The 25578-nt window shown below is 51.1% G+C and overlaps 1 protein-coding gene across 1 annotated transcript in view; it reads left to right on the forward strand.

Annotated features, from left to right (window-relative positions):
- The window catches only part of HERC2 (HECT and RLD domain containing E3 ubiquitin protein ligase 2), a 1611099-nt gene that overhangs the window by 530047 nt on the left and 1055474 nt on the right, over positions 1-25578 (forward strand). Inside the window, 2 exon segments of the mRNA XM_078658234.1 lie at positions 1087-1271; positions 6107-6254. Coding sequence (XP_078514360.1) covers positions 1087-1271; positions 6107-6254 — 333 coding nt within the window.

The following is a 25578-nucleotide window of genomic DNA, read 5'->3' on the forward strand; positions in this document are numbered from 1 at the left end:
GTCGAGGATGACTGTTTCTCATTGTGTGCGGGTTGGGGTATATTCACCTCACCCTAGGGTACCCTTGCCGCTTATGTCTGTGATTGGTTTGTACCTTTGTCTTTGGACATTGTTGTTTCCGTGCCACAGTCTGATGGCTTCTTGATCATTCCAAGTTTGAGGCTAAGCTAGTCTCTCATGTCGTGGCCCTTTTGAAATGGGCCAAGGGATAGTGGGAAGCAGGGGAGAGGGCATCAAGAAACCCCCAACTGCCTCAGTATTCTGTCCACCTCAAGATTCAGTGGTGGTGTAGACTGCACTTCTCTCCAATGATAGGAAGGAGGGCCAGGACACCAAACCATCTCCCTCGCACTCCCCCTCTGGTTGACTTGTACCTATCCATGGCATCCAAATTGGTCCACCTGTCTCATGGGGGTGGCAGAGGTGCGCCATTGCTAACTGCAGTTTTACTTTGTATTAATTGTCTAGCTAAAGACCGCTTTCTTGACAGCATCTGATTTGCCAATTCATCACTTTCTCTCCTCTAGGCAACGGGAAGGTCACAAATGTATCGCAATAGACCATTAGGCCTGACAGTGTTCCGAAGAGCTTTAATATTTTTTTTATTGACTGGCTTACTGACTGTAACCAATAATAAAAAGAACATCAAATTTGTATATCCACACACAGACCTCATTGTCATCCCATCTTGCTCAAATCATTGCACAAGGCTGGCAGCATGAATCCATTCTGCCTGAGTTTTTATAACCACAGCAAAATGCAAGCACAATGGAGTTGACAAAACCCCATTTATTTTCACGCTCGCTATTGGTTGCTCATACAAGCTTTTTACATGTCAGTAGTTAACTTGTCATTCACCATATTAGGACAGGAATAAGGTGAAGATATGAGAGTATTGCAGACTGATACAAAATGTTTTTAACTATCAGTGATTTCAATTATATATGTCTATATATATTGTCTAGATAACCAACGAACAGTTGTTAATGATTGACAATTTGAGAGGAAAGACTACAGACTACACATGTGTAGATTATTTAGCTTTACGGGACTGTTAACCACAGACTTGTTTTTATTTTTCTCTAGTATCGTTACCAAATAAGCAGGTCTATAAAGAACAGCACAGAAGTTGGTGTACTTTGGGATTTATCCGCAGCATTGCACTCATGCCTCAGATGTGCAGCACTCTTAGCATGTCTCAGTGGATCACTTTACTGATGAAGATTGTAGAAGGACATGAGTCTTTCACCGCAACTTCTTTGCAGAGACAGGTAACTCTCTCAATTGCCAGGAGGAGGGTTTAAAGCCCTTCTTAGGACTGGATAGTAGACATTTGTTTTGCGCACTGTACTTATGACCAGTCAAGTATCAAAAAGACCATATTGTTAATTGTTCTAATATGTATTTCAATGTATTTACTAGTTCTGAAATAAACGTGCTTATGAAATGCATGTTAGATTAGTATATGATATGCACAGTTGTATTGCTGCACCCTGTCCCCCACATACTGTCGTTTTAAAATATGTTGTTTTCCAGTGTGGTTTGAATCATAAAAATGAGTGTTAAAAATATGCATTCCACAATCAAAAAAACAGCCTAATCATACATATTGCATGAATGTACAATGTAAAAACAAAGATTAATAGTATAACCAAAACCAAAAATAGTTAATCTAGGATGAAATTCATCAAAATGGTTAAAAAATACATAGTGTGAAATTCTAGCAGAAATGAATTCTATTTCTTCTTGTAACTGTTACATTCACAAAACAGTTCACCCCCAGAACCAATCGAGAGAGGAGGTAAAGAAGATTTATAAAAAGGCCAGATGACATGAAATATATAGTCTCTCCTTGATTACAGGGATAAAAAATTATTAAAAACAAAAAAAAATTATAAATACAAAAGGGCATGACAGTTTGTCTTTAAGAATTATCCCAATGACCTAGTCCTTGTCTCTAGGAAACCAGTTTCAACTGAGTGGTGTGATGGAGCTAAATCTCATTCCAGTCAGTAGATAGCTATTGTAAACCCATATTAAACAGGCCTCCAGTCCTCTAACTCGTCTGTCCAAAATGACACTCTGGAAGCTATTATCTCTTTCTTGAGGGGGGGCAAATTCTTGCCGTTCCTCCATTAAAAATAAACAGCATGAGGAGTTCTTCACCTTTTGAAATCCCCAGGTGCCAGGCAGGATCTGGAATTTATTGTAGCCATTGCTTTTCTTTGGCAAAAGGTGATACCATTGGACTCTGCATCGGCCTTGTCCTGCCTCCTGAAGTGATAGCACAGAGCTGTATGTAGGCGCCACCTATTTGCGCTGACGTCCGTTCATATTTTTCGGTGCCCTGTAATACAATCCAGAATTTCAATTGGTTCTTCAATAACCACTTTAATAAAAAAAAAATTGTTAGTTACAATGTGCTAGGGGTTTTTCTCCCCTGATGACTACAGACATCAAGCCATGCAGCACCTGCAGGAAGAGGATGTTAGATTCAGACTTGGATGATGGCTGCCTTTGGTGTCTTCATGATTCGAAAACATGAGCCAAATGCTCCCTGATTCACTCAAAGATCAACAGGGAGCTGGAGGGTTAAGCTGTACATCGACAAGCACAAAAACGAGGTCTGTCAAAATCTCAGGCCTTTTCTGGCTCCAAATCCCAGTACTAGTCCTGGCTCCATCCTTTGGTAAGTCAAAGACTATGTTGACGCACAAGTATTGCCAAAAGCACAAGAAGTCCAGAATGGAGGTCCTCTCCACGTTGCTCCAGTTAGCAATCATACGGACAGACTGCATACCAATCATCTGACACTGATCCCATCCTCCTACTGAAGCTGATGGCCACCAAATTCTCTGGTCCATCTTGAAATCTGCAGCAGGGAAATAGCTTTAAAGAGGTGTTACTGCAGCTTTTTTTTAAAGATCCTGGATCCCCCCAACTCCTTCTCCCTCAGCCAATCGTACTTCTACGTGTGGGGCTTTCTCTGGCACCAACTGACTCAGTTAGGCGTCAGCCCAGTACCCTGCTGACCCCAGACTGCACCTCTGCTAATTTGCAAAAGCCAACATTGGTTTTGGCCCATTCAACTCCATTCCCCAGCTCCAGAGGTCCCAGTTCTGTATCTGACCTAAGCACACATCTCTGATCCAAAGCCAAGTTCAGCAAGAACTCAGTGAGTGTCTAGTTACAATATCTGTAAGGTAAATCCCATAAATTAGGAGAATTGCTAGCATTAGTAGCCTCAATGCTAGTATTTTCAGTTCCTTGAGACTATGATTGGTTCAGATGCAATAAAAGACATTTGCAATGTTACTCATGACTAGGAGGAGGAGGAGGTTTCAAATTTGTTACTTCATCACTATACTGATGATAGTCTGTATGTAGACCTTCAGAATACTAGTGACCTTGGTACCTCATTAGCACAATGTGACTTCCCATTTTAGCCACTACCAAAGGAAAGTGCCTCCTTTGCTGTGGTACTCTGTAGAGGTGCAGAGATGCTGGAACTACAGTTGCCAACTGTGGAAAACAAAGCGAATGTAATTACAGAAATCATGAATCCTGACCATTCATCTTCAGAACCCTTGTTACTTTCCAATGAAGCTCTAACAGAAACTTAAATCACAACATGATTGAAACCAAGTTTCAACCATGCCTTGGCTTACTAACATAGGCAGCCATCTCAGCCTCTTAAGCAGCCCCTTCAGCCATTTCAGGGCTCCAAGTTATGTGCCTCCAGCAAAGTCAGTCATCCTCCTCCTCTTCCTCTTAACCTGCTGCTACCAGTCATCTGCGGATAGTAGGGGGTAGGATTTGTTTTTGCCTGATCAGCTGACAGGCAGTTACCTTGGATAAGTGGGTTCTGAAAGTTGTTCGTCGTGCTTCATTAACGCCAGGGTGGACCAATTCACAAATGCCATCAAGCTGACCCACAGTGATGCCTGCACCTGAAGGTAGGTCAAGAAGTGGATCTTTTTGATACCACTAAGAACACTCATTGTCAAGCCGTTTGAGCTCTGGAGTTTCCGCTTTAGGGCTTGTTGGGAGACCGTTACCGCCTTCAATGGATCTCCGCTCTCCTTTCTGCTGTGATGTGTTGACCTATCGTGTTGGCCTATCGGAGGTTAGTGGGGTGGGGTGGGGTTAAGCAAGGGTCTTCATCATAGTAGCCATCAGTGACATACTGTGGGTTGTTTTTATAACATTGTAGCTACTCCTAGCATAATATTGGTCCATCCTTCCATATGGAACTCCACAGCCGGATCTCCCTGCTGGGATGACTGGTTTGTTTGTCTATCAGACCCTGGAGCTACAAGTGTGAGGCTTTGACAACCTATGTTAGATTTCCTTACCCAGGTTTCCAAGCTTCTGTATGAAGCTGTTCTTTCCAGGATGGACTCTGAACCAAGGTCCATGCAGTCCCTGTGTACAAGATTTCATGATTGATTACCCTTCAGCTGTACTTCCCCTTCATGAATACTCACCTGAGGTGAGCTAAAAAAGCAGCAGCAGTTCTGGAGGGAAAGTACCTCGGGCTCCCTTAAATGACAGGTTTGTTCTTAAAGTGGGGTTCCTGGAATAGAGTGCTCTCTTTGCATATTCAACATTGACACTAACCATACGGCTAAAAGCCCAGTTTCCAATGGTGCTTAGTATACATCCCATCCACATCACACCAGCAGTACTCATTCAACAATGTAATGCCATTCTTAAACTACCCCTTGTAGCCAGTTGCAGAATCGAAAATTGCAATGCTGCCTTGTGGCTGTGCAATGCTTGACTTGCTTCACTCCTTTGAGACTGAATCTCCAATCCATAAGGAGGTGCACATAACATCCCTGGTGTAGAGTAACTCCTTTTTGTTTCAGATCCCACCCTCGCCACAAACCTACCACCAATCCTTGCCAATAGTAAACTATAGAGAGTACTTAAACACACACAGCTTGTTGGGCAGCTCCACAACAGACTTCTTATATACCATTCCTGAGGGATAAAGTGCTTCATCAGAATTGTTAACTAAACAGAGTGGGTGGAGGGGCTGTAGCTTTCTTTTTAAGAATACTTGAAAGGTAACTCAGCAGGTGGTATATACTATAGCTAATTCAGATATTCTATTTTTAATATAGTCAGGAATGAATTAAACACATTGATTTTACTTATCATCCCCCGATTGATTTAGGGAATTTTATCAAAGAGATGTTTGAATTAATTTGTGCTAGCCTTCCCACCTGTGCCTCACTTATAGCTATGAGTGATTTCAACCATTCGGACGATTGCCCATTAGATGATGTCAGGGCAACAAATTATATTATGTTACGTTTCTTAACTTAAATTAGTATATTACGATGCCCACTCATGAAAAGGGACACGCTTGTGATCATTTATGGTCTTCAAATTTTATTATTTAGGATTGTGGTGTAAATCGTCGGTTGTAAATGTAAATGTAAATGTATTTCGATATATATAGCGCACTAATCACCCAGGGGTCTCAAGGCGCTTGCTTAGGGAACCCGTCCTGGTATTCCCCTGTGAGATACCCCGGCAGGGTATTCACAAGGTGAAAGCCAGGCATCCCGCCGCGAGGGGCCGTAGTGGAGATTAAGCAAGCTATTGCCCAGAGTCGCAGAGTGTGACCCCGTGAGTCGAGTAGGCACCGGAGCGAGAATTGTCGAGTCTGTGGAATTTTTGAGCCCGAGACCCGCCGAGGCGGGGAATCGAACCCTGGTCCACGGCTGATCTCAGCTTCCAGGTCTACCGCCTCTAACCACTGAGCCACGCTTCTCCACTTCTTGTAGTCCTACCATTCGAATATCTAATTGTTGGAACCAGAGAAACATGTATGGATAAATACACAAATGTTAATTTGCCTTTTCTTGTTAGCATTCTGCCTCATGCAATAGGATAGGAAAATGTGTACCTGAATGTGTAGAGGGAGAATTTCATTTATCATATAATCTTATTCCCAGTGAAAAGAAAGTATGATCTAACTAGATGTGAATGACTGCAAAACTACCTAGATTCCCGAAATCTTGTCCATGTTTCCCTATCTCCTTGGAAATAATTTTTTTCAGAAACCAATCTTGATTGCTTTTTGTCGTTTTAGATTCTGGCAGTCCGCTTGCTCCAGGCTGTCCTACCATCTTGGGAGAAAAGTGAACGATCAAGTGATATGAAGTTCTTAGTTGAAAAACTTTTTGGTTTTCTAGGAAGCCTGCTGAGCACTTGCTCCTCTGATATCCTGCTGCTGAGAGGTATAGTTTCTTTTCCACTACTAAGAAATGATTTGTAAGGAACAACAATTGCGCTTTTGACATAATAAAGTAAAAAATGGATGCCACAAAGGCAGCTTAAGCAGTGCCTACTGTCTGTATGATTACCTTTATCTGATAGAGACTACTAGCCGCAGATTCCTTAACGTAGAATTATCTCCAGGCGTTAAAATGGACCCGGAAAACTTTCTTGCCCAGCATCCCTGCATTGCAGGGGGGGGGGGGGGGGGGAAGGGGACGTGACGTCAGCGAGGTCACATAAGCCCCACTCAGGTGCGCTGACGTCAGTTGTCCTCTTTTCCGCGTGCGATGCGGACCCAGATTGTGTTCCTGGTCTGTTTAGGCCTATTTTTTCCGCTTTTGAGCGTTTTTCTTGGGAACAGTGTGCGAATGCCTTCGGGCTTCAAGACGTGCTCGTCTTGCGCGCGCCAGATGTCAGCGACGGATCCTCACCCCATCTGCATGTGGTGTTTGGGAGAGCACCACGACTCCACAGACTGTGAGGGGTGTCAACAAATGAAACTGAAGTCCCAGCGGGAGCGCCAGATGAAACTCCTTTCGACACGCATGTCCAGGTCGGCGTCGTCGTTGCGTTCGTCCCCCGTGGACGGCTTCATGCACCGCCGCTTCCGTCTCCAACATCGTCATTCTCCCAGGCCGCAGAAGTGTCGCAGTTTGTCCCAGAGGGCCGGTCCCCGGCCTGTTGGGGGCGTGGGATCTCCGCGGGTGGTGCGGCCCAGCGCGTCACCACCCTGTCCGCCGTTTCCTGGCACGGGGACGCACAGATGGAGGCCTATTTGGCGGTCTGGCAGGCCTCGTTGGCTCTTCCTTCTTCTCCTCTTCCTGGCACATCTGCGACTGGTTTGGCTCCAGGTTCGGAGGATGTGGTGTCGTCTGGGTGTGGCCCTTCGGGGTTCCCTCCTTCGGACCACGGCACCTCTGCCTCGCCGCAAACCCCCGCGGGGGTCCCTGTGGTGTTGCGGGAGATTGCCGGGGCTCGGGCGTGTCCTCGAGTCCCCCTCGGTCCTCTAAGTAGGTGGCGGCCTTGTCCGAGGCCGAGGTGACGCCACTCAGGTGCTGGCGGCTGCTGGCATTGGCGGCGCCGCAGGGGCCGGCTAGGGGGTAAGGTGTGTCTGGGGCCCCCCTCGCCCTCCACACAGGTGGCTGCCTCGTCGGAGATCGATTTGACACCTTTTCATTGCAGTTCCTTAGCTGACCCGGCTCCGCCCCAGCCTCGGTCTCCTGCGCCGCGCGTTGTGGCGGAGGTCGTTCTGGCGTCTCCTTTGGCGCCGGCCGACGTAGACTAGCTGCCAGTCGCGGACTCTACGGCGCCGGGCCGGCATCGGGTCGTTGATTCGTCTTCGGACGCCTCCTCTTCTCTAGAGGTTCGGCGGTTGTTGGTTTCACCTTCCCTGGAGACAGGTCGCCACGTTGTGGCTTTTTCCCCGGCGTCGTCTAAGGATGGCTCTTCGCCGTCGCCACGGTCGCAGTCTTTGCCGGAGGCACCTCAGGTTCCCCATTCCTCGGTTCCACTTCCCCCTTTCCGGACCTGGCCCTTCCTTTCTCCGGTTGGACTTGGAGACGGCTACCTTAGCTTGCAGCCGTTCCCCACAGAGGAACTGCTTTCCCCAAGGGGCGTGGCTTGAGCGCCGACTGTGATGGCGGCGTGAGCCCTGAGCTCCGTCCGTGATCCCGCATTTATCCTGTGGATCCCTGCTCCTGCGCTGGTGTATACACTGGAGAGCTCGCCTCCAGCACCGGACCCGCGAAAGTGACCGCTGCGGGACCGGCGGGGGATCGGAGGCGGTGGGGCACGCCAGAGCGGAGCTCCTACGGACTCGCGCCCCAGCGCCCAGGATGGCGGCGGCGGCATCTGGGGCTGCAGTGGCAGAGGTCGGCGGTGATCCCGGGCAGTGGTGAGAGCGGAGCGGCTGCGGTCGGGCACCCAGCGGGACGTGGCCCCGACCGCGCTGCAGACGCCAGCGACGTCCGCGCTGCGGGGGCGCTTGCAGGTTCGGCGGCTGGTGGGCTGGTGGCCCTTCCCCCCACTGCTGCGTGAGACCGGGACACGGGCTGCCCCACGGAACCGGGGCCATAGCGAGATCGCATGTATGAACTGGTGGCTGCTGTTGTTCACTGCGGCAGGGGCCCTAACCGTGGACATTACATCACCATTGTGAAGAGTCATGGCTTCTGGCTTTTGTTAGATGATGACATTGTAGAGAAAATTGACGCGCACGCAATAGCAGAGTTCTATGGTCTAACATCGGACATATCAAAAATTCGGAGTCTGGATATATATTATTTTACCAATCAAGAGACTGACGGTGGAAAGCGAACATTGGCGCAAAGAAGGCGCTCAGTCAAGGGAGGAGGAGGCGGCGGCCATCCAGGTGGTGACCGGGTGTCTGCGTGCTGCAGTGGCCTCCAGGCGGAGGTGGAGCAGCTAATTGAAGGGAGACCACGGGCCGCGCCTGACCTTTAACCGGGCCTGAGAGGTCCCCAGAGGTGCTGCTTGCACGGGGTGGGGTGGCCCTGCCTGGGCCTCAAGCCGGCGCTTCGGAGGACGACCAGTGAGGTCGAAGGTGGCCATTGCCTCGCACGGCTGGGGACTACCTGAGGAACTTGCCCTGGGGGACTACAGTGAGGGACTCCCGGAGGGGGCGGACTGGCAGGCCCATACCTTTTCTGCTTTCGGGCCCTGGGCGGAGGGCCGCACAATTGCGGGTAGGCGCAGTGGAGTATCTGCGCTACGGTGTACCTGGGACCTGCAGGTGTAGCTGGGATGTGTTGATCCCGGGGACACGGGTGGACACTGCTCACTTGTGACCGGGGGGTGCTTTATGGTGCCGGGCGACCATCTGCGGAGTGGAGTCCACTTGCTCCGGACGTGAGAGCTGTGCTGGCACGGGGCGTTACTCAGGCCTGTGGATCTGGGACTGAGGCGGTTCAGCTCACCCTCGTGTGCTGGGACGGACTTTTGGGGGTCCTCTAAGATGGCGGAGGTGATTGACAACATGGCGGCTGGGCAGAGTCGGGGCGCGACGGCTGGGCCGGACGGGGCTGCAGCACAACAGGAAGGCCCGGACGCCACGGCACAGGAACGCAGGTTGAATGCTCGCCTGGATGGTATATTGGAGGCGATCACTGCGACCAAGGAGACGTTGCACCGGGACATAGGTCAGGTGGCCGCGGGGCTGGGCCTCCTGAGAGCGGATCACGCCAAACTGTCTGATAGGGTGAAAGACACTGAATCGCTTCTTCAGGAGCTTAAGCCTGCGGTGGTCACCGCGGAACATAAACTTTTTGATATCCTGGCCTGACTGGCGACGCTGGTGAAACGAGCGGAGGATTCCGAAGGTCGCAATCGTCGGAACAACGTCAGGGTGGTGGGCCTGCCGGAGAAAATTGAAGGGGAGGATGCTGTGCGTTATATGGAGGACTGGTTTAGATCCACGGTTGCTCCTGAAGGCTTATCCCCGTTCTTCTCCGTTGAAAGGGCGCATAGGGTCCCGTCGCGTCCTCCCATGCAGGGCCGTCCTCCCCGACCGATGGTAGCCAGGCTTCTGCACTTCAGGGACAGGGACCTGTTGATACAGAGGGCGAGATCGGCGGGGCCCTTCCAGGTGGACAATAGCAGAGTGACTATCTTCCCGGATTATACCCAGGAAGTCCAGAGGAGTAGAGCGACCTTCCTCGCGGTCAAGAAAGAGCTTAGGGAGGAGGGTGTGCAGTACTCGCTGCTCTTTCCGGCACGGCTGAGAGTGATACTGGATGGACAGTCTCATTTTTTCCACACCCCTGAGGAGGCCTGGTCGTGGCTCGAAAGATATAGGATGGGCACTGACCGCCCACACAAGGATGGGAAGGAGAAGACGAGACCGACGCAGATCCGCAAGTCCCAGAGGATCCGCAAACGCGACAGGCTAAAGCAGGCAATGAAGGAGGAAGCGCTGGCGGCGGAACGGAGAGGAGCGTTGGCCGCCACGGCGACGATCACGGGCTCGCTGATCAGGGAGCTGGTGGAGGACTCGGAATCGGACAGCGGAGGCCGCAAGTCGGGTGGAGAACTTTCCGATGCGGACAGCTCTGTGGGGCCGCCGGTCACGCCGCAAACGGCGGATGGACTGTTTAATGGGTAATTGCGGAGGAGCGCTGTGGACTCGGCAGTGGTGAACATTTCTCCAGTTGTCCAGCGTTCAGCAGGTACTCTGTTGTAATTTTCATGTGGGATCTTGGACATGGGGCATGGGTTGGCCTGCCGCGGGTTGTTGCTGGGTTACCCCCCTAGTGCCCTTACGGCTCCTGTGGCGGCTGCCACAGGTTAGTATACTGTGTGTATAGTGTAGGTTTGGATGGAGGCTGATGCACTGTTGTTAGGTCCTGTCCTGGGGAGTGGGGTTGGGGTAGTTTTTTGGGGTGTTGGGGGGGGGGGGGTGGGTGTAGCTGCAATGATGTGATGGGGTGGTTGATGCAGGCGGGGGAGAGGAGAGACAACAGCGATGGGGTCGTTACCTGATGTGAAGTGCTTAACATGGAATGTTCGGGGTCTCAGAACAATGTCTAAGAGATACAAGGTGCATGCTTATTTAGTGAGGCGGGGTGTTCAAATTGCCATGCTCCAGGAGACTCACCTTACCAAACTTGAATGTGATGCGTTGCAGAAAAGGTGGCGGGGCCAAGTGTTTGGGACCTCTTATTCGGCGTTTGCGAGGGGGGTGCTGATATGGGTCAGGGCGGGGGTCCCATTCCAGGTTACGGATCGGGTGGTGGATCCAGGAGGTCGGTATGTAGCAGTGAGAGGGAGGCTGCATGGGTCGGAGGTGGTGTTATGTAGTGTTTATGCCCCTAATGTTGACCAGGCCCGTTATTTTGATGTTCTGTCGGGCTCCTTAGCCCATTATCTGACGTGTCCCATTATCCTGGGGGGGGACTTTAACTCTATCACTGATATAGGGTGGGATAGGTCCCACCCGCCCTTAGCGGAGTCCCCGGTGCGGAAGCTATCGGAACGTAGGAGGGAATGGCAGGACAGGTGGGGGTTGCTGGATGTGTGGAGGAGGCAGCATCCTAATGATAGGGATTATTCCTTTCATTCGGCGCTGCACGATCTACATGTCAGAATTGATTCTATATTGTGTGACGCCCATATGGCGGCCATGGTGTCCCATGCTGAGTATCTGGCTAGGACCATTTCGGACCATAACCCTCTGCTGGTAGCGATCAGATGGCGGAGGGCGAGATCTGTGATCCCTACCTGGAGGCTACGACCGGACACGCTGGAGGACCAGGTGTTTGGAGCCACGGTTGAACAGGGCTTAACGCTGTATTTTGATGAGAATGAGGGCTCGACTGCAACGAGAGCGCTGGAGTGGGATGCAATGAAGGTGGTGGTGCGAGGTGTGTGCATGGGTAGTTTCTCGAATGTGCGGACGACTGTTCTGGCGGATTTGGAAAAAGCGGAATGTGTGTTGAGAGACATGGAGAGGAATAGGCCGGAGCGTCCGGATTTCCAGGAACGACTGCTGGAGGCTAAAGTAGTGGTGGCAAGGGAAACGGAAAGGTTGCGATGTTATGATTATAAGCTGTACCTCGTAAAGGTTCATGCGGAGCGGGATAAGGTGGGCACGCTGCTGGCAAAGCTTGCTGACCCGATGCCGAGGAGTGGCCCGATTCTGTGTGTCAGAACCGAAACGGGGGAGGTGGTCCATTCACCGGAGGCCGTTTTGCAGTGTTTTCAGCGGTATTACATGAGCTTGTATGACACTCGGTTGGAGGCGGGTCCCCCGGCTATCGATGCTTATTTACAAGGGGTACAGCTCCCAGTGTTAGACGAGGAGCCGGCGAAGGATCTGGGGGGTCCGATTACACTGCTGGAAATCCGTGGGGCTATTAAACCGATGGCTAGGAACAAGACGCCGGGGGTTGATGGGCTACCGGTTGAATTCTATGCCAAATACGCGGATATACTGGCGCCCAGACTGTTGGCAGTGTACTCGGAGGCGATGACACTGGGGCGTCTCCCCGTCTCTATGAGAGAGGCGCTGGTAATCCCGCTTCTGAAGCAGGGTAAGGATGCTCTGGAGGTGGCGTCGTACAGGCCGCTGTCCATGCTGACGGTAGATTATAAAATCTTGAGTCGTATATTGGCTACCCGGCTGCTCCCGCACATGACCTTGCTGGTGCACGGTGACCAGGCGGGGTTTATCCCTACCAGGAACACGGCCATCAACACGCGCAGGCTGATCGGTGTATTGCAGGATGCCTTGGGCTCGGACGGCGCGTCGGCGGTTTTGTCGGTGGACATCGAGAAGGCCTTTGACAGCCTTGAATGGGGTTACCTGGATGCGGTGCTGGAAAGGTTCGGACTAGGTGAGGGGTTTGTGAGCTGGACGAGGATACTATATTTGTCGGCCACGGCCAGGGTGCGAGTGGGGCCGCTTATATCCTCTGCTTACCCGGTGCGTAGAGGAACCAGACAGGGCTGCTCGCTCTCTCCCCTTTTATTCGCCCTTGCAATGGAACCGTTGGCGGCGCAGGCCAGGACGGGGGACTCCTTTCTTGGAGTCCGCTGCGGTGGACGTACTCACCACATTTCTTTGTATGCCGACGACCTGTTGCTGTACTTGGAAGACACGGAGTTGGCCTTGAGTGGAGCTATGAGACTGCTCTCTACCTTTGGCGAGTTCTCAGGGCTCAAAGTAAATTGGGGTAAGACCTGTGTTTTTCCGCTGAGAGCGGAGGCTCCGCGCCCGACTCTTGCGGCGAATGTGGTATGGGAGGACAGGTGCTTTACGTACCTGGGAGTCCGGATCTACCATGATGCAGAGAGCCTGCTGGAGGGGAATGTGGGACGAGGTATCAGAGGATTGCGTGGCTGCATGTCCTTTTGGGCTACTCTGCCTTTGTCGGTGCAGGGACGGGTGGCACTGTTGAAAATGGTGGCGCTCCCTCGACTGTTATATTACTTCAGGACCTTGCCTATTTGGATCCCGCAGCGGGTTTTTCAGGAGCTGCGGTCAATGATTATTGGGTTCCTATGGGGACAGGGTAGATGTAGAGTGGCGCTGCATACCTTAACTCGGCCCAAACTCGAGGGGGGGATGGCAGTGCCGGATTTTGAACTATACTATCTGGCAGCCCAGCTCCAGATTCTGACGCAGAATGTGGCCAGGGAGTTTAGGGGTCCTGACCGGGTCCGGGGGATGGGCATCCAGAGACACATTCTGTCTTACATTGTTATGCAGCAGCGGTTGGAGTTGCGAGGGCTTACCTTAGAGGAAAAAACCCTCCGACTCTGTTGGAATAGGAGCCTGAGGCGGGCTCGAGCGGAACGGCCATATGCCCCGGAGATTCCCATTGGGATGTTGACGGCTCTACCGCATGGGGGTGATTGGTCTCCGTTGGCAGGGTGGGAGGAGTTGGGTCTACAGATGGTGGGAGATCTGTTTGTGGAGGGGGTGCTGGCCCCGTTTGAGGTACTCCGAGAGCAGTTTGGTCTCCCGGACGGGGATTTTCTCCTACACGCTGCGGTTGCTGCGGCGATACGGAAGCACTGGCAGGGGGGACTGACGGAGCCGAGCACGACCATGGCCTGCCAATATGTGGTGATGGCCGCGGGCACAATCAAGGCGGTGACCTGTCTCTACTCACGGATGTTGAATGAGGGACTGGAGCCTCTCAAGGCGCTGAAAGCTACGTGGGAGGAAAGTGTGGGCAAACCTATTCCGGACACTGAGTGGGGCCACATTCTGGCTCGGACATGGAAGGGTAGCAGGAATGCCAGGTTCCAGCAAATACACTTCTTCCTTCTGCATAGAGCGTATCTGACCCCGGGGAAACTCCGCCGACACTTTCGGGTGCGGGATGCGGCATGCCCGAGATGCCTGGCCGGTGGGGTAGAATTGGATCACATGATGTGGGGTTGCCCACAGCTGGGGGCGTATTGGCCTGAGGTGGGCGCCCTTCTGAATGCGATTACGGATAGGGAGGTGGATTTTGACATGGCGGCTTGCCTCCTGTTATGGTTTCCCCACACGGCAAAAACGAAAGTCACGAGCAAGTTCATTAATTTGGGGCTCATGTTGGCGCAGAGGGAGATTACATGGCGTTGGAAAACCAGGGAAGGCCCAGCGGTGAGACGATGGACGAATGAGTTGTTGAAGTGGTCGAGGTGTGCGAGCATATTGAGATTGCGGCAGGCCACGAAACTGGGGTCGGAGAAGGGCTTGGAGGCAGCTAGAGCTTGGGAAACGATTGTGCAAGCTTTGAATGACCGCTTAACGGTGGATACGGAGGACAGACTCTCGGTGGCTGAGTTCCAGGGAACTGATAGCACAAACGTTTGATCAGTATTGATGACGTACTATCACTACTAGCGCACAACATAGCTAACCACACTAGCAGCAGTTAGAGGGGGGGAGGGGTAGAGGAGTACGTAGACTGCCCTGTTAGAGCATGGCAGTAGATGGAGAGGAGTATCCGTCGGGCGGGATGGCCTGTTAACTGTAGATGCGGGTTGGGTTCTGTGGATCTGCCGTGCGTGGACGGTGTTGGAGTGGTGGGTACGGCTCCTCTAGGGGGCAGTTGGGGGGGGGGAGTTATTGTTGAGGGTCCAGAAAATGCGGAACCAGGATTGTGTTGTTGACCTACCGTCCCTATGTGCCAAGCGGGGAAACGTCTATTGCAATTTGACTTAACGCCGCCCTGCCTCCGGGATGAGGGCTGATGGGCTGTGTACTACTGCTTTTCCACGTGGGGTCTTGTATGGGGACGGGGCTGATGGTTGATACTTTCGATGTTTTGACTGTAATTCTGCAATAAAAACATACTTTAAAAAAAAAACAAAAAAAAAGAGGAACTGCTTTCCCCACCGCGGGGCCCTACGGAGGCGGATGCTGCCTTCGCTCGGGCTGTTTCCACGGCTGCGGGAATCTTGCGCATGGGCGATCCAGCTGCCTGTTTCCCCGCGGATCATCTTCTAGAGCTCCTCCATCAGGGTCCTGGTGGTCGGTAGCTGCTTCTTCCCTTCGAGGCTTCGCTCCACACTTCTCTTTTGGGGGCTTGGGGACGGCCTGCAACGGGGGACCCGATGCCCCAACAACTTCTGCACCGCCACCGTCCTGCACCGCATGATCCTGTCTGTATTTTCCTCCACCCCTCTACCAGAGGCCCTCTTTTACAGACTGCCTTTCCCTCCCTGCCATTGGTGTTGTCTCCCCCGTCACGGGAGGCCTGCTGGTTGGATTCCTGAGGGCACAATATCTTCGCCTTCATCAGTGAGGCTTTGCGGGCCCTTAACACTCTTTGTGTATTGGCTAGGGCCACGTCTTGCTTGTGGGATTCGGCGAAGTCCCATTTGTCTGCCGCTTCTCAGGAGGGTGCCTGTGTTGATCTGTGGCACCATGTATTGGACGGCCGGGAGCTGGCTGCATTTATTCTTTGCTCTGCTCTGGACATTTCTGAGGTGCTTGATCGTACCATGGCTTCTTCAGTAGCCCTTCGTCGACATGCCTGGCTATGGGATAGTGTGTTCCCAGACAACGTTAGGGAACGGCTGGTAGACCTTCCCTTTGATGGCACTCTTTTGTTCCACGCCCCTGCGGAGTCTGCCATTCAGAGGTTTCTTGCAGGGCTTCGTCCTCCTCCTCCTTCTCCCCCTCAGTGACCTGTAAGTTGGTTGCGGTTTTGGGAGGTGTTCTTTTGTTTTCTGGGGCCTTGTAGCGGATAGCCCCGGTTGTGTGTTCTGTGTGGTTGGTGTGCCTTCAGGTCCTTTTGTTGGGACTTTGGTGCTGTTGGCTACTGGTACGGCCCTTTCTTTATTTGTGGGTTTGGCAGTTGGTAAGCCGTATTGGCCCTGAGATTAGGACTTCTGTGTATTCTGTTGGCTGATTGGCAAGCTGTCTGCGGTTCCTCCATAGGTTTTTCTGTTTTATCCTTTGCTGCGGTAACTTTTTCCTAAGAGGGTTCCCATGTTCTTGGGACGTAACATGCCCTATGTGGGGTAATGGTAGCTATTATATATCTCCAACTTGTGCTGGGGAGGTGTGGTCGTCCTTTGGGCCTCACGGTGTGTCGCCGGTGCGATCCTCTTGCTGATTGTTTGGAGTGGCTTGCGTTGCGCCGAGGTCTGTCTTTCTCTTGGATAGCTGTGTCGCTAGCCTGTCTGGCCTGCTGTCTGCGGCCTTGCGTTGCAGCTCTGCCTGGTTCCACTTAGTTTGTGGGTCCGTGTGTGCTGGCCCCTCCCTTGGGGTGTGTCCTGGCCCTTCTTGGCCTTTTTTGGTCTCTGCCTTTGGCTGGCGTCTGGCTTGTCCTGGGTGCAACGTTCTATGGTGTTGTCAGCTGCTGAATGTGCATGCCGGTGCAGGCCTGTTTTTCTTCTCCACCATTGTTCCTTTCTCTTCTGTCTGAACTTTTAGCGGTGCAGCTGTCCCTGTCTGGTCCGCTGCTTGCGGCTGGGGTGTGTTTGGCTTTCTTCCAGTGGACTTTGCCTCCGATTTCTACCTCTCTTCCCTAAGGGTTGAGGTGGTCATTGTGTTCCTCGAGGCTCTTGGGGCATTGTATGTCCCTGTGGGGTGTTTGGCAGTTCTCCCCTGGTGGAGCCTAGGGTATCCTGGCTTTTCCCTTGTTGTCCCTGTGGCTTGTCACTTGCTGGGGCCCTGTGCCTCTCATGGTGGGGGGGCTCTCTTGCAGGCCCTCTTCCCTTTTGGGTTTGGCTAGGGTATCTGTTCTACGTTAAAGTATCTGCGGCTTGTAGTCTCTATCAAAAGTACAAGTTACTTACCTTCGGTAACAATGTATCTGGTAGAGACGATTCTTGCCGCAGATTCCTGCACGGCCCACCCTTCCTCCCCATTCTGCGAGGACCCTCAGCTTGGGGCGGCAGTTGCCTTTCTCTGGGTGCCTTGTCATCTGTGGGTATCCTCTGTTTTCTTCTGGTTAGGCATCCCTCCAGCTGGTTTCTCTCGAGCGTGAGGGCCTACTTTTGCTATGCCCTTTGTTAGAGTTTCTGATCCCCCACCTCGTTTTCTTTGTTGGGGGTTCTTTTACATGTCTGTGGCCTCCTGTTCTTTTCAGATAGCACTGTAGTCTGCAAATGGATTACCTGTCCTTGACGTCCTTCTCCTTTCCGGAGGTATGCCATCCTTGGCAGTGTAGTCTGGGGATGGATGACTGTTACTCCTCTGTTCCGGGCTTGTGGCCCTTCCCCTTGTGGGTGTGGTTGCAGGCTCTCTTTCTCTCTCTCTCTCTTTCGCTTTCTGTCATGACACTTTCCCCTGCTTGTTCCTCCAGGATGTTTTTCGCCTTGGCTTGCGAGGTGGTTCCATGGAGTGTTGCTTTGCGTTTTTCTTGCTATGGCTTCGCTGCTCTGGTCTTCTGGTGCATAGTGCTACCTGGTGGTTTCCCCTTGCCATGTACACGTTGTGCCTCAGAGTGGCGCTCTGCTCCTTTCCTGCTCTGGCCTGCTGTTTTCGCCTTCTGGTGCTTTGGTGCCACCTGGTGGTGTTTCTTACCCTTTGTTTCTCTCTATTTTGTCTCTCTGGTCTTTTCGCACACTGTTCCCATGTTCTCTTCAGTATTGTGATGGCTCCGCGTTGTGGCGCGAAAAAGTTCTACAAAGCAAACGGACTTCAGCGCGCCGGGGTGGGGCTTATGTGACCTCGCTGTCGTCACGCCCGCAGAGGACGTCGTGGCAGAGTCACGTGGTACCGCCCCCACCCCCCGGCGCGCAGGAATGCTGGGCAAGAAGGTTTTCCGGGTCCAGTCTCACGCCTGGGGATAATTTCTTCATTAAGGAATCTGCGGTTAGAATCATCTCTACCAGATACATCATTACCGAAGGTAAATAACTTGTACTTCATGCAGCTAAACGAGATCCAGTGACAAATAGTTGGCTGTTAGTAAGACATTCAGGATTGGCGTTTGGAGATCACTATAGGAACGGAGGGTTTTGGTAACATAATACTGCAATACTTTTTCGGATGCAATTAACAGATTCAGCCAATGATTTATAATAAACTCATGACCTCTAAAGAGATTTACAACAATATTAAGGGATCACTCATTGCCCTCAGAAATACAGTTGATATATTGCAAAAAAATATGTTGACAAAGTAGCAGAGAAGCACAGCTTTAGGAAGTCATGCACCGGATGTCAGTCGCAGCAGCATATACACAGGCAATGGATTTGTATGTTAGAATTGCATTTATTCATAATTGTGAATAAATGATATCTAGAAATCAGTAGGCTTCATTCTAGGGTATTTCCATACATTTGTACTGCAGGAAGTAACTTTTGCAGGAAAGAGCTTCATTTATTAGTTGCCGATTCAGCTGTTTGGAGTGGATTCAGCATCAAGGGGGATTACCAAGTGTGTGTGGTAGTTCTGCACCTTCACAGAATAAAAACAAATGACATCTGTCCATCTCTATTTGATTGTTTAGTCTTCAAAGCTTAAATGGAAAGCTAGTTAGAACACACTGATATGTTTACGCAGCAGATTGTTCATTTGTGTCTGTGTTCTCTCTCCCCTATGACTTAAAACGCACATTAAATGACCACCCCCAAAGTGCAGGTAGGTGAAGGTGCTCTGCAAAACTTGGCGAGAGGCTACAGCCTGAACTGCTGAACGAATTACACCAAATTTGGCTATTGGGTAACTCTTGGTTCAGAAAGCATTGTTTTTGTTAAATGGTGTAATTCCATTCAGTAGGTCCTGAGAAATTATAAAAATCAAAAATATCGATATCTGGTGATCGCGGTGAATCCACGAACCCTCCCGAGCACGAGCTGACTTCTGATTGGCTGCCACCTCCCAGTGGCTTTAATTAATTGGGTTGGGGCGCCAACTTTATAATTAGTAATTAGCATTTGAAAACCCTTAGAAGTTCACTGAAAAAAAACTGTTGTTAGGGATGTCATAGTTTTCGAATTATTTACAACAAGGGGTGGTGAGGGACAGAGTCTCTGAATTAAGCAGAATACTCTCACCCAGTCAAGAGATCAGGGCTAGATCCAACACCGTTTTTTAGCTCACTGCACCATCCCAGTTTCAGAACCTGGCTGTATGCAAATTAGTCTGTTCCTGTCCCAGTGCATGATGGGAACAGGGCAAACCAAACTACAAAAGCCAATTCTTACACTGGGAAGGAAACAAGCTTCCGGGGACCGGTTTCTGGCATTACAGCCGTCTTCGGCCCGGCTTGCTTGAATCCTGATGGTGCAATGAGCAAGGGACTCATGTCTGAGTATACCCTTCCACGCTTAGGGTGGACAAAATTATTTACAACAAGGGGTGGTGATGGACAGAGTCTCTGAATTAAGCAGAGTACTCTCACCAAGTCAAGAGATCAGGGCTAGATCCAACACCGTTTTTTAGCTCATTGCACCATCCCAGTTTCAGAACCTGGCTGTATGGATGTCTAACAACTGCCTGAAGTTGAATGGCTCCAAGACTGAGGTGCTCGTGGTGGGGAGGGGCCCTTCCGTGTGGTCCTCAGCATGGTGGCCAGACTGCCTTGGCCCTACACCGTTGCCTGCTCAACAGACTAAAAATCTCGGGGTACTATTTGACTCCGAACTATCGTTTACGCCCCAGATCAATCGGGTTGTGGGAATGTGTTTTGGAATACTCAAAACCCTGGCCCGGAGGATTGGAAGTTTATGCGGTATTGGGGACCCGAGGAGGCATTAACTTTGGGAGGCACATAAACATTGAGGATGGGAATATGTGATGCCGCCCTCTTCCAGGACATTTTCAGCTCTTCTGAATGTGGCATTCTGGGACATGTAGGCGATATTGAACTTGCCACAGTTTTGATTCACCATGAAGGCGGAGCTATCACTATGGCAACAGGGTGCAGCTGGGTATTTCAAACCGTGATTTGTGTTGCGCATCCTGTGAACACCTCAAGGCACTGAAGAAGGCTGTGATGTATGCCGAAATGCATTTGCCGTTTTTGTGTTCCGAGTAAAGTGCTTCCAAACGTCCCCGCCTGTGGTCTCTTCTTCTTCTGGAGAATACTTTGTATACTTTTGCGTGAACCCCAACATTCACGCGTCAGAGACCCCCGCATTACAAAGTGGCTGTGGTATTGTTGGCTTCTGTTTCGACGGACTGCTGGTTTCCAGGGTACTGGATTTGCGCTGCAACCCACTTCCAATCTCGGGAGGAGCTGGGCGGTGGGCTATGGGGAATTGATTCCCGATGTCCCTGCCTCCATTTGGCCCGGAGGATTGGAAGTTTATGCGGTATTGGGGACCCGAGGAGGCATTAACTTTGGGAGGCACATAAACATTGAGGATGGGAATATGTGATGCCGCCCTCTTCCAGGACATTTTCAGCTCTTCTGAATGTGGCATTCTGGGACATGTAGGCGATATTGAACTTGCCACAGTTTTGATTCACCATGAAGGCGGAGCTATCACTAAGGCAACAGGGTGCAGCTGGGTATTTCAAACCGTGATTTGTGTTGCGCATCCTGTGAACACCTCAAGGCACTGAAGAAGGCTGTGATGTATGCCGAAATGCATTTGCCGTTTTTGTGTTCCGAGTAAAGTGCTTCCAAACGTCCCCGCCTGTGGTCTCTTCTTCTTCTGGAGAATACTTTGTATACTTTTGCGTGAACGCCAACATTCACGCGTCAGAGACCCCCGCATTACAAAGTGGCTGTGGTGTTGTTGGCTTCTGTTTCGACGGACTGCTGGTTTCCAGGGTACTGGATTTGCGCTGCAACCCACTTCCAATCTCGGGAGGAGCTGGGCGGTGGGCTATGTGGAATTGATTCCCGATGTCCCTGCCTCCATTTGGCCCGGAGGATTGGAAGTTTATGCGGTATTGGGGACCCGAGGAGGCATTAACTTTGGGAGGCACATAAACATTGAGGATGGGAATATGAGATGCCGCCCTCTTCCAGGACATTTTCAGCTCTTCTGAATGTGGCATTCTGGGACATGTAGACGATATTGAACTTGCCACAGTTTTGATTCACCATGAAGGCGGAGCTATCACTAAGGCAACAGGGTGCAGCTGGGTATTTCAAACCGTGATTTGTGTTGCGCATCCTGTGAACACCTCAAGGCACTGAAGAAGGCTGTGATGTATGCCGAAATGCATTTGCCGTTTTTGTGTTCCGAGTAAAGTGCTTCCAAACGTCCCCGCCTGTGGTCTCTTCTTCTTCTGGAGAATACTTTGTATACTTTTGCGTGAACGCCAACATTCACGCGCCAGAGACCCCCGCATTACAAAGTGGCTGTGGTGTTGTTGGCTTCTGTTTCGACGGACTGCTGGTTTCCAGGGTACTGGATTTGCGCTGCAACCCACTTCCAATCTCGGGAGGAGCTGGGCGGTGGGCTATGTGGAATTGATTCCCGATGTCCCTGCCTCCATTTGGCCCGGAGGATTGGAAGTTTATGCGGTATTGGGGACCCGAGGAGGCATTAACTTTGGGAGGCACATAAACATTGAGGATGGGAATATGTGATGCCGCCCTCTTCCAGGACATTTTCAGCTCTTCTGAATGTGGCATTCTGGGACATGTAGGCGATATTGAACTTGCCACAGTTTTGATTCACCATGAAGGCGGAGCTATCACTAAGGCAACATGGTGCAGCTGGGTATTTCAAACCGTGATTTGTGTTGCGCATCCTGTGAACACCTCAAGGCACTGAAGAAGGCTGTGATGTATGCCGAAATGCATTTGCCGTTTTTGTGTTCCGAGTAAAGTGCTTCCAAACGTCCCCGCCTGTGGTCTCTTCTTCTTCTGGAGAATACTTTGTGTGTATATATATATATATATATATATATATATATATATATATATATATATATATATATATATATGAAGCACTTTTGAGAGAGGTGCTGAAGAAGGCAGGATATGCTGAAATGCATTCGCCCAACAATGACACCTCAATAAAGCATTCCCTTGAATTCCTCTTCGGGTCACTGCTCTTTCTTTGGGGAGGAGATACCTTTCAGTTACATGCGCCGGCCAGAGCGCATTTGAGTGCACCCCCGCAGCATAAGAGGTCTGGACTTTCCTTGCGTGCTCTGTGGAGCTTGGAACTTTGGCAGTGTGGGAGCACTGGTGTCCGGAACCCACCACGACACAAGGAGGATACTGCGGTTGGAAGGTATTCATACCTCCCACTTTGGGCGGCATGTGTATATATATATGTGTATGTATATATTTACACATGCCTGATGGGCATCTTTGGAGCTACAATTTTCACGCGGTGGTCCAGCCGCGAGGGATTGCACTACCCTGGTAACTCTGGGGGCCACGGGGTTCGGATTCCTGCCGAGCCTCATCTGTGGGACAAGCAACAAGGATTTAAGGACGGACTGGCATTCTGAGGCCCATCCGAGGGCTTTTAAATAAGAGACATCAGCGTGTATTGTGCAACATCCATTTGAAGGATATAATTATTTCTGACACTACATGTCCCAACAAACTTTGCGAACACTCATTGGAGTAACCCATCAGAGGGTCTGTATATAATTGGGGGCGGGTCAGAACCAGCACACACCGGACTGTCGAGCCTCTGAGGAAAGAGCTATCGCTCTGAAACGCGTCAGGCCAATTCGACACGAGGAGCTGTAATTTTCGTTTGGAATGCCATTTCCTGCCTGTACCTAATAAATGGCTCTGTGCAGTTATTTGTCTGCGTGCATCCCTGCCTGATGGGCATCTTTGGAGCTACAATATATATATATATATATATATATATATATATCCTGAAAAAAACAAAGTTTACTGGGACGTTATAGTTAGGAATTACCATTTAAAAAACCTTAGAAATTCACAAAAAAATGCCGAAGGTTACAGGAGCGCTATATATATATATATATCGTATGCGGACGACACGCAGCTGGCCATCTCCCTATCACGGGCGCCCGGCACAGTGGCCGCCAACTTCAGTGGTTGCATGCAGGAGCTTGCCTCCTGGAAGTCTAACAACTGCCTGAAGTTGAATGGCTCCAAGACTGAGGTGCTCGTGGTGGGGAGGGGCCCTTCCGTGTGGTCCTCAGCATGGTGGCCAGACTGCCTTGGCCCTACACCGTTGCCTGCTCAACAGACTAAAAATCTCGGGGTACTATTTGACTCCGAACTATCGTTTACGCCCCAGATCAATCGGGCTGTGGGAATGTGTTTTGGAATACTCAAAACCCTGCGTAAGGTCCTTGACATGCTCCCGGTTGGAGACAGACAGACCCTTGTGCATGCCCTGGTAACATCAAGATTCGACTATGCTAATCTCCTATACCTGGGCAGTACCGTCAGTAGTATTAACCGTCTCCAGGTATTGCAGAACGCAACAGCCAGGTTGGTGCTAAGACTCCCAAGGCGAACTTCTTCCAAAGCGGCCTTAAAAACCCTTCACTGGCTGCCAATCTGTGAAAGGATCAAATACAAGGCCCTCTGTGTAGGCCAGCGTATTCTGGGAGGCAGAGCACCCGCCTCCCTTAATGGTCTTATTACCCCCTACAGACCAGAGCGGATACTCAGATCTTCTGACACTGGCTTGGTCACAGTCCCCAAAATCCGCAGATCTCGCATGGGGGGCAGATCGTTCAGATTTCTTGCAGCCAAGCTTTGGAACCTATTGCCAATTGATCTTCGCCTTGAACCTTCTGAGGCCAAATTTCGCAGAGCCCTCAAAACACATCTGTTTCGTTTAGCACTGCCCTAGCTCCTCCTTTCTTGCACTTAAGCAATCTTAGCGCAGGGACACGCCGGTGATCGTAGCGAAGCGCTTTACAAAATTCCAAAATATATTAAAACAAGCATTTACAATGCAATGGTTTCGCCTTTGGAAAAGTTAGAGCTATTGGCATTGTAAATGACAAAATTTGTATTTATGTGTTGGTTTTGAAAACAGATAAATAAATGGCATTGTCATTTACATTGCCATTAGCTTAATCTCTCGCAAATGTGAGACCTATTGTACCCTATGGACGAGCTCAGCAGACAGCAACTACTACCACACACACACACCCAGAGCCACACACACACACCCAGAGCCACACACACACACACACACCCAGAGCCAGCCACACACACACACCCAGAGCCAGCCACACACACACACCCAGAGCCAGCCACACACACACACACAGAGACACACACACACACACACCCAGAGCCACACACACACCCAGAGCCACACACAGCCAGAGCCATACACACACACACACACACCCACAGCCACACACACACACACACACAGCCACACACACAGCCACACACACACAGAGAGCCACACACACAGCCACACACACACACAGAGCCACACACACCCAGAGCCACACACACCCAGAGCCACACACACCACACCCAGAGCCACACACACCCAGAGCCACACACACCCAGAGCCACACACACACACCCAGAGCCACACACACACACCCAGAGCCACACACACACCCAGAGCCACACACACCCACCCACCCAGAGCCACACACACCCACCCACCCAGAGCCACACACACCCACCCAGAGCCACACACAAACTCAGGAGAGCAAGCACAGCGAGGGGGCAGGGAAGCAAGCACAGCAAGGGGGCAGGGAAGCAAGCACAGAGAGGGCGCAGGGAAGCAAGCACAGCCAGGTGGCAGGGAAGCAAGCACAGCCAGGTTGCAGGGGAGCAAGCACAGCCAGGGGAAGGGGAACCAAGGGGCGGGGAAGCAAGCACAGCCAGGGGGCAGGGAAGCAAGCACAGCCAGGGGGCAGGGAAGCAAGCACAGCCAGGGGGCAGGGAAGCAAGCACAGCCAGGGGGCAGGGAAGCAAGCACGTGCAGGGAAGCAAGCACAGCCAGGGGGCAGGGAAGCAAGCACAGCCAGGGGTCAGGGAAGCAAGCACAGCCAGGGGGCAGGGAAGCAAGCACAGCCAGGGGGCAGGGAAGCAAGCACAGCCAGGGGGCAGGGAAGCAAGCACAGCCAGGGGGCAGGGAAGCAAGCACAGCCATGTTTCCAGTGCTTGGCTATTCTGAACAAACCATTGGTATCCGGCCTGCCACTCAAACGAAAACAACTCCCAGAATACCTTAAATAGCTAAATGAAACCTCAGAAGTAGAAACATTATGTCCTGACTACACGAGAGAGGCTGCAATTGTAACTGCGAGGGACAAATACCACTGAACTGGGAAGAAGACGGCGTACAACTATAGTGGAGGAATAACAACCTCGTACACTACTGCATACCACTGTGCTTTGGATCCAGGAACACCACAGGCCCAGGTTTGGACGCTACTTCAGAAATGCCACAGCACAGAAAGAATAACATTACCTAATGTACTTGTGT

This window comes from Lissotriton helveticus, chromosome 8 (genome assembly GCF_964261635.1).
Source record: "Lissotriton helveticus chromosome 8, aLisHel1.1, whole genome shotgun sequence".
Lineage (NCBI taxonomy): Eukaryota > Metazoa > Chordata > Amphibia > Caudata > Salamandridae > Lissotriton > Lissotriton helveticus.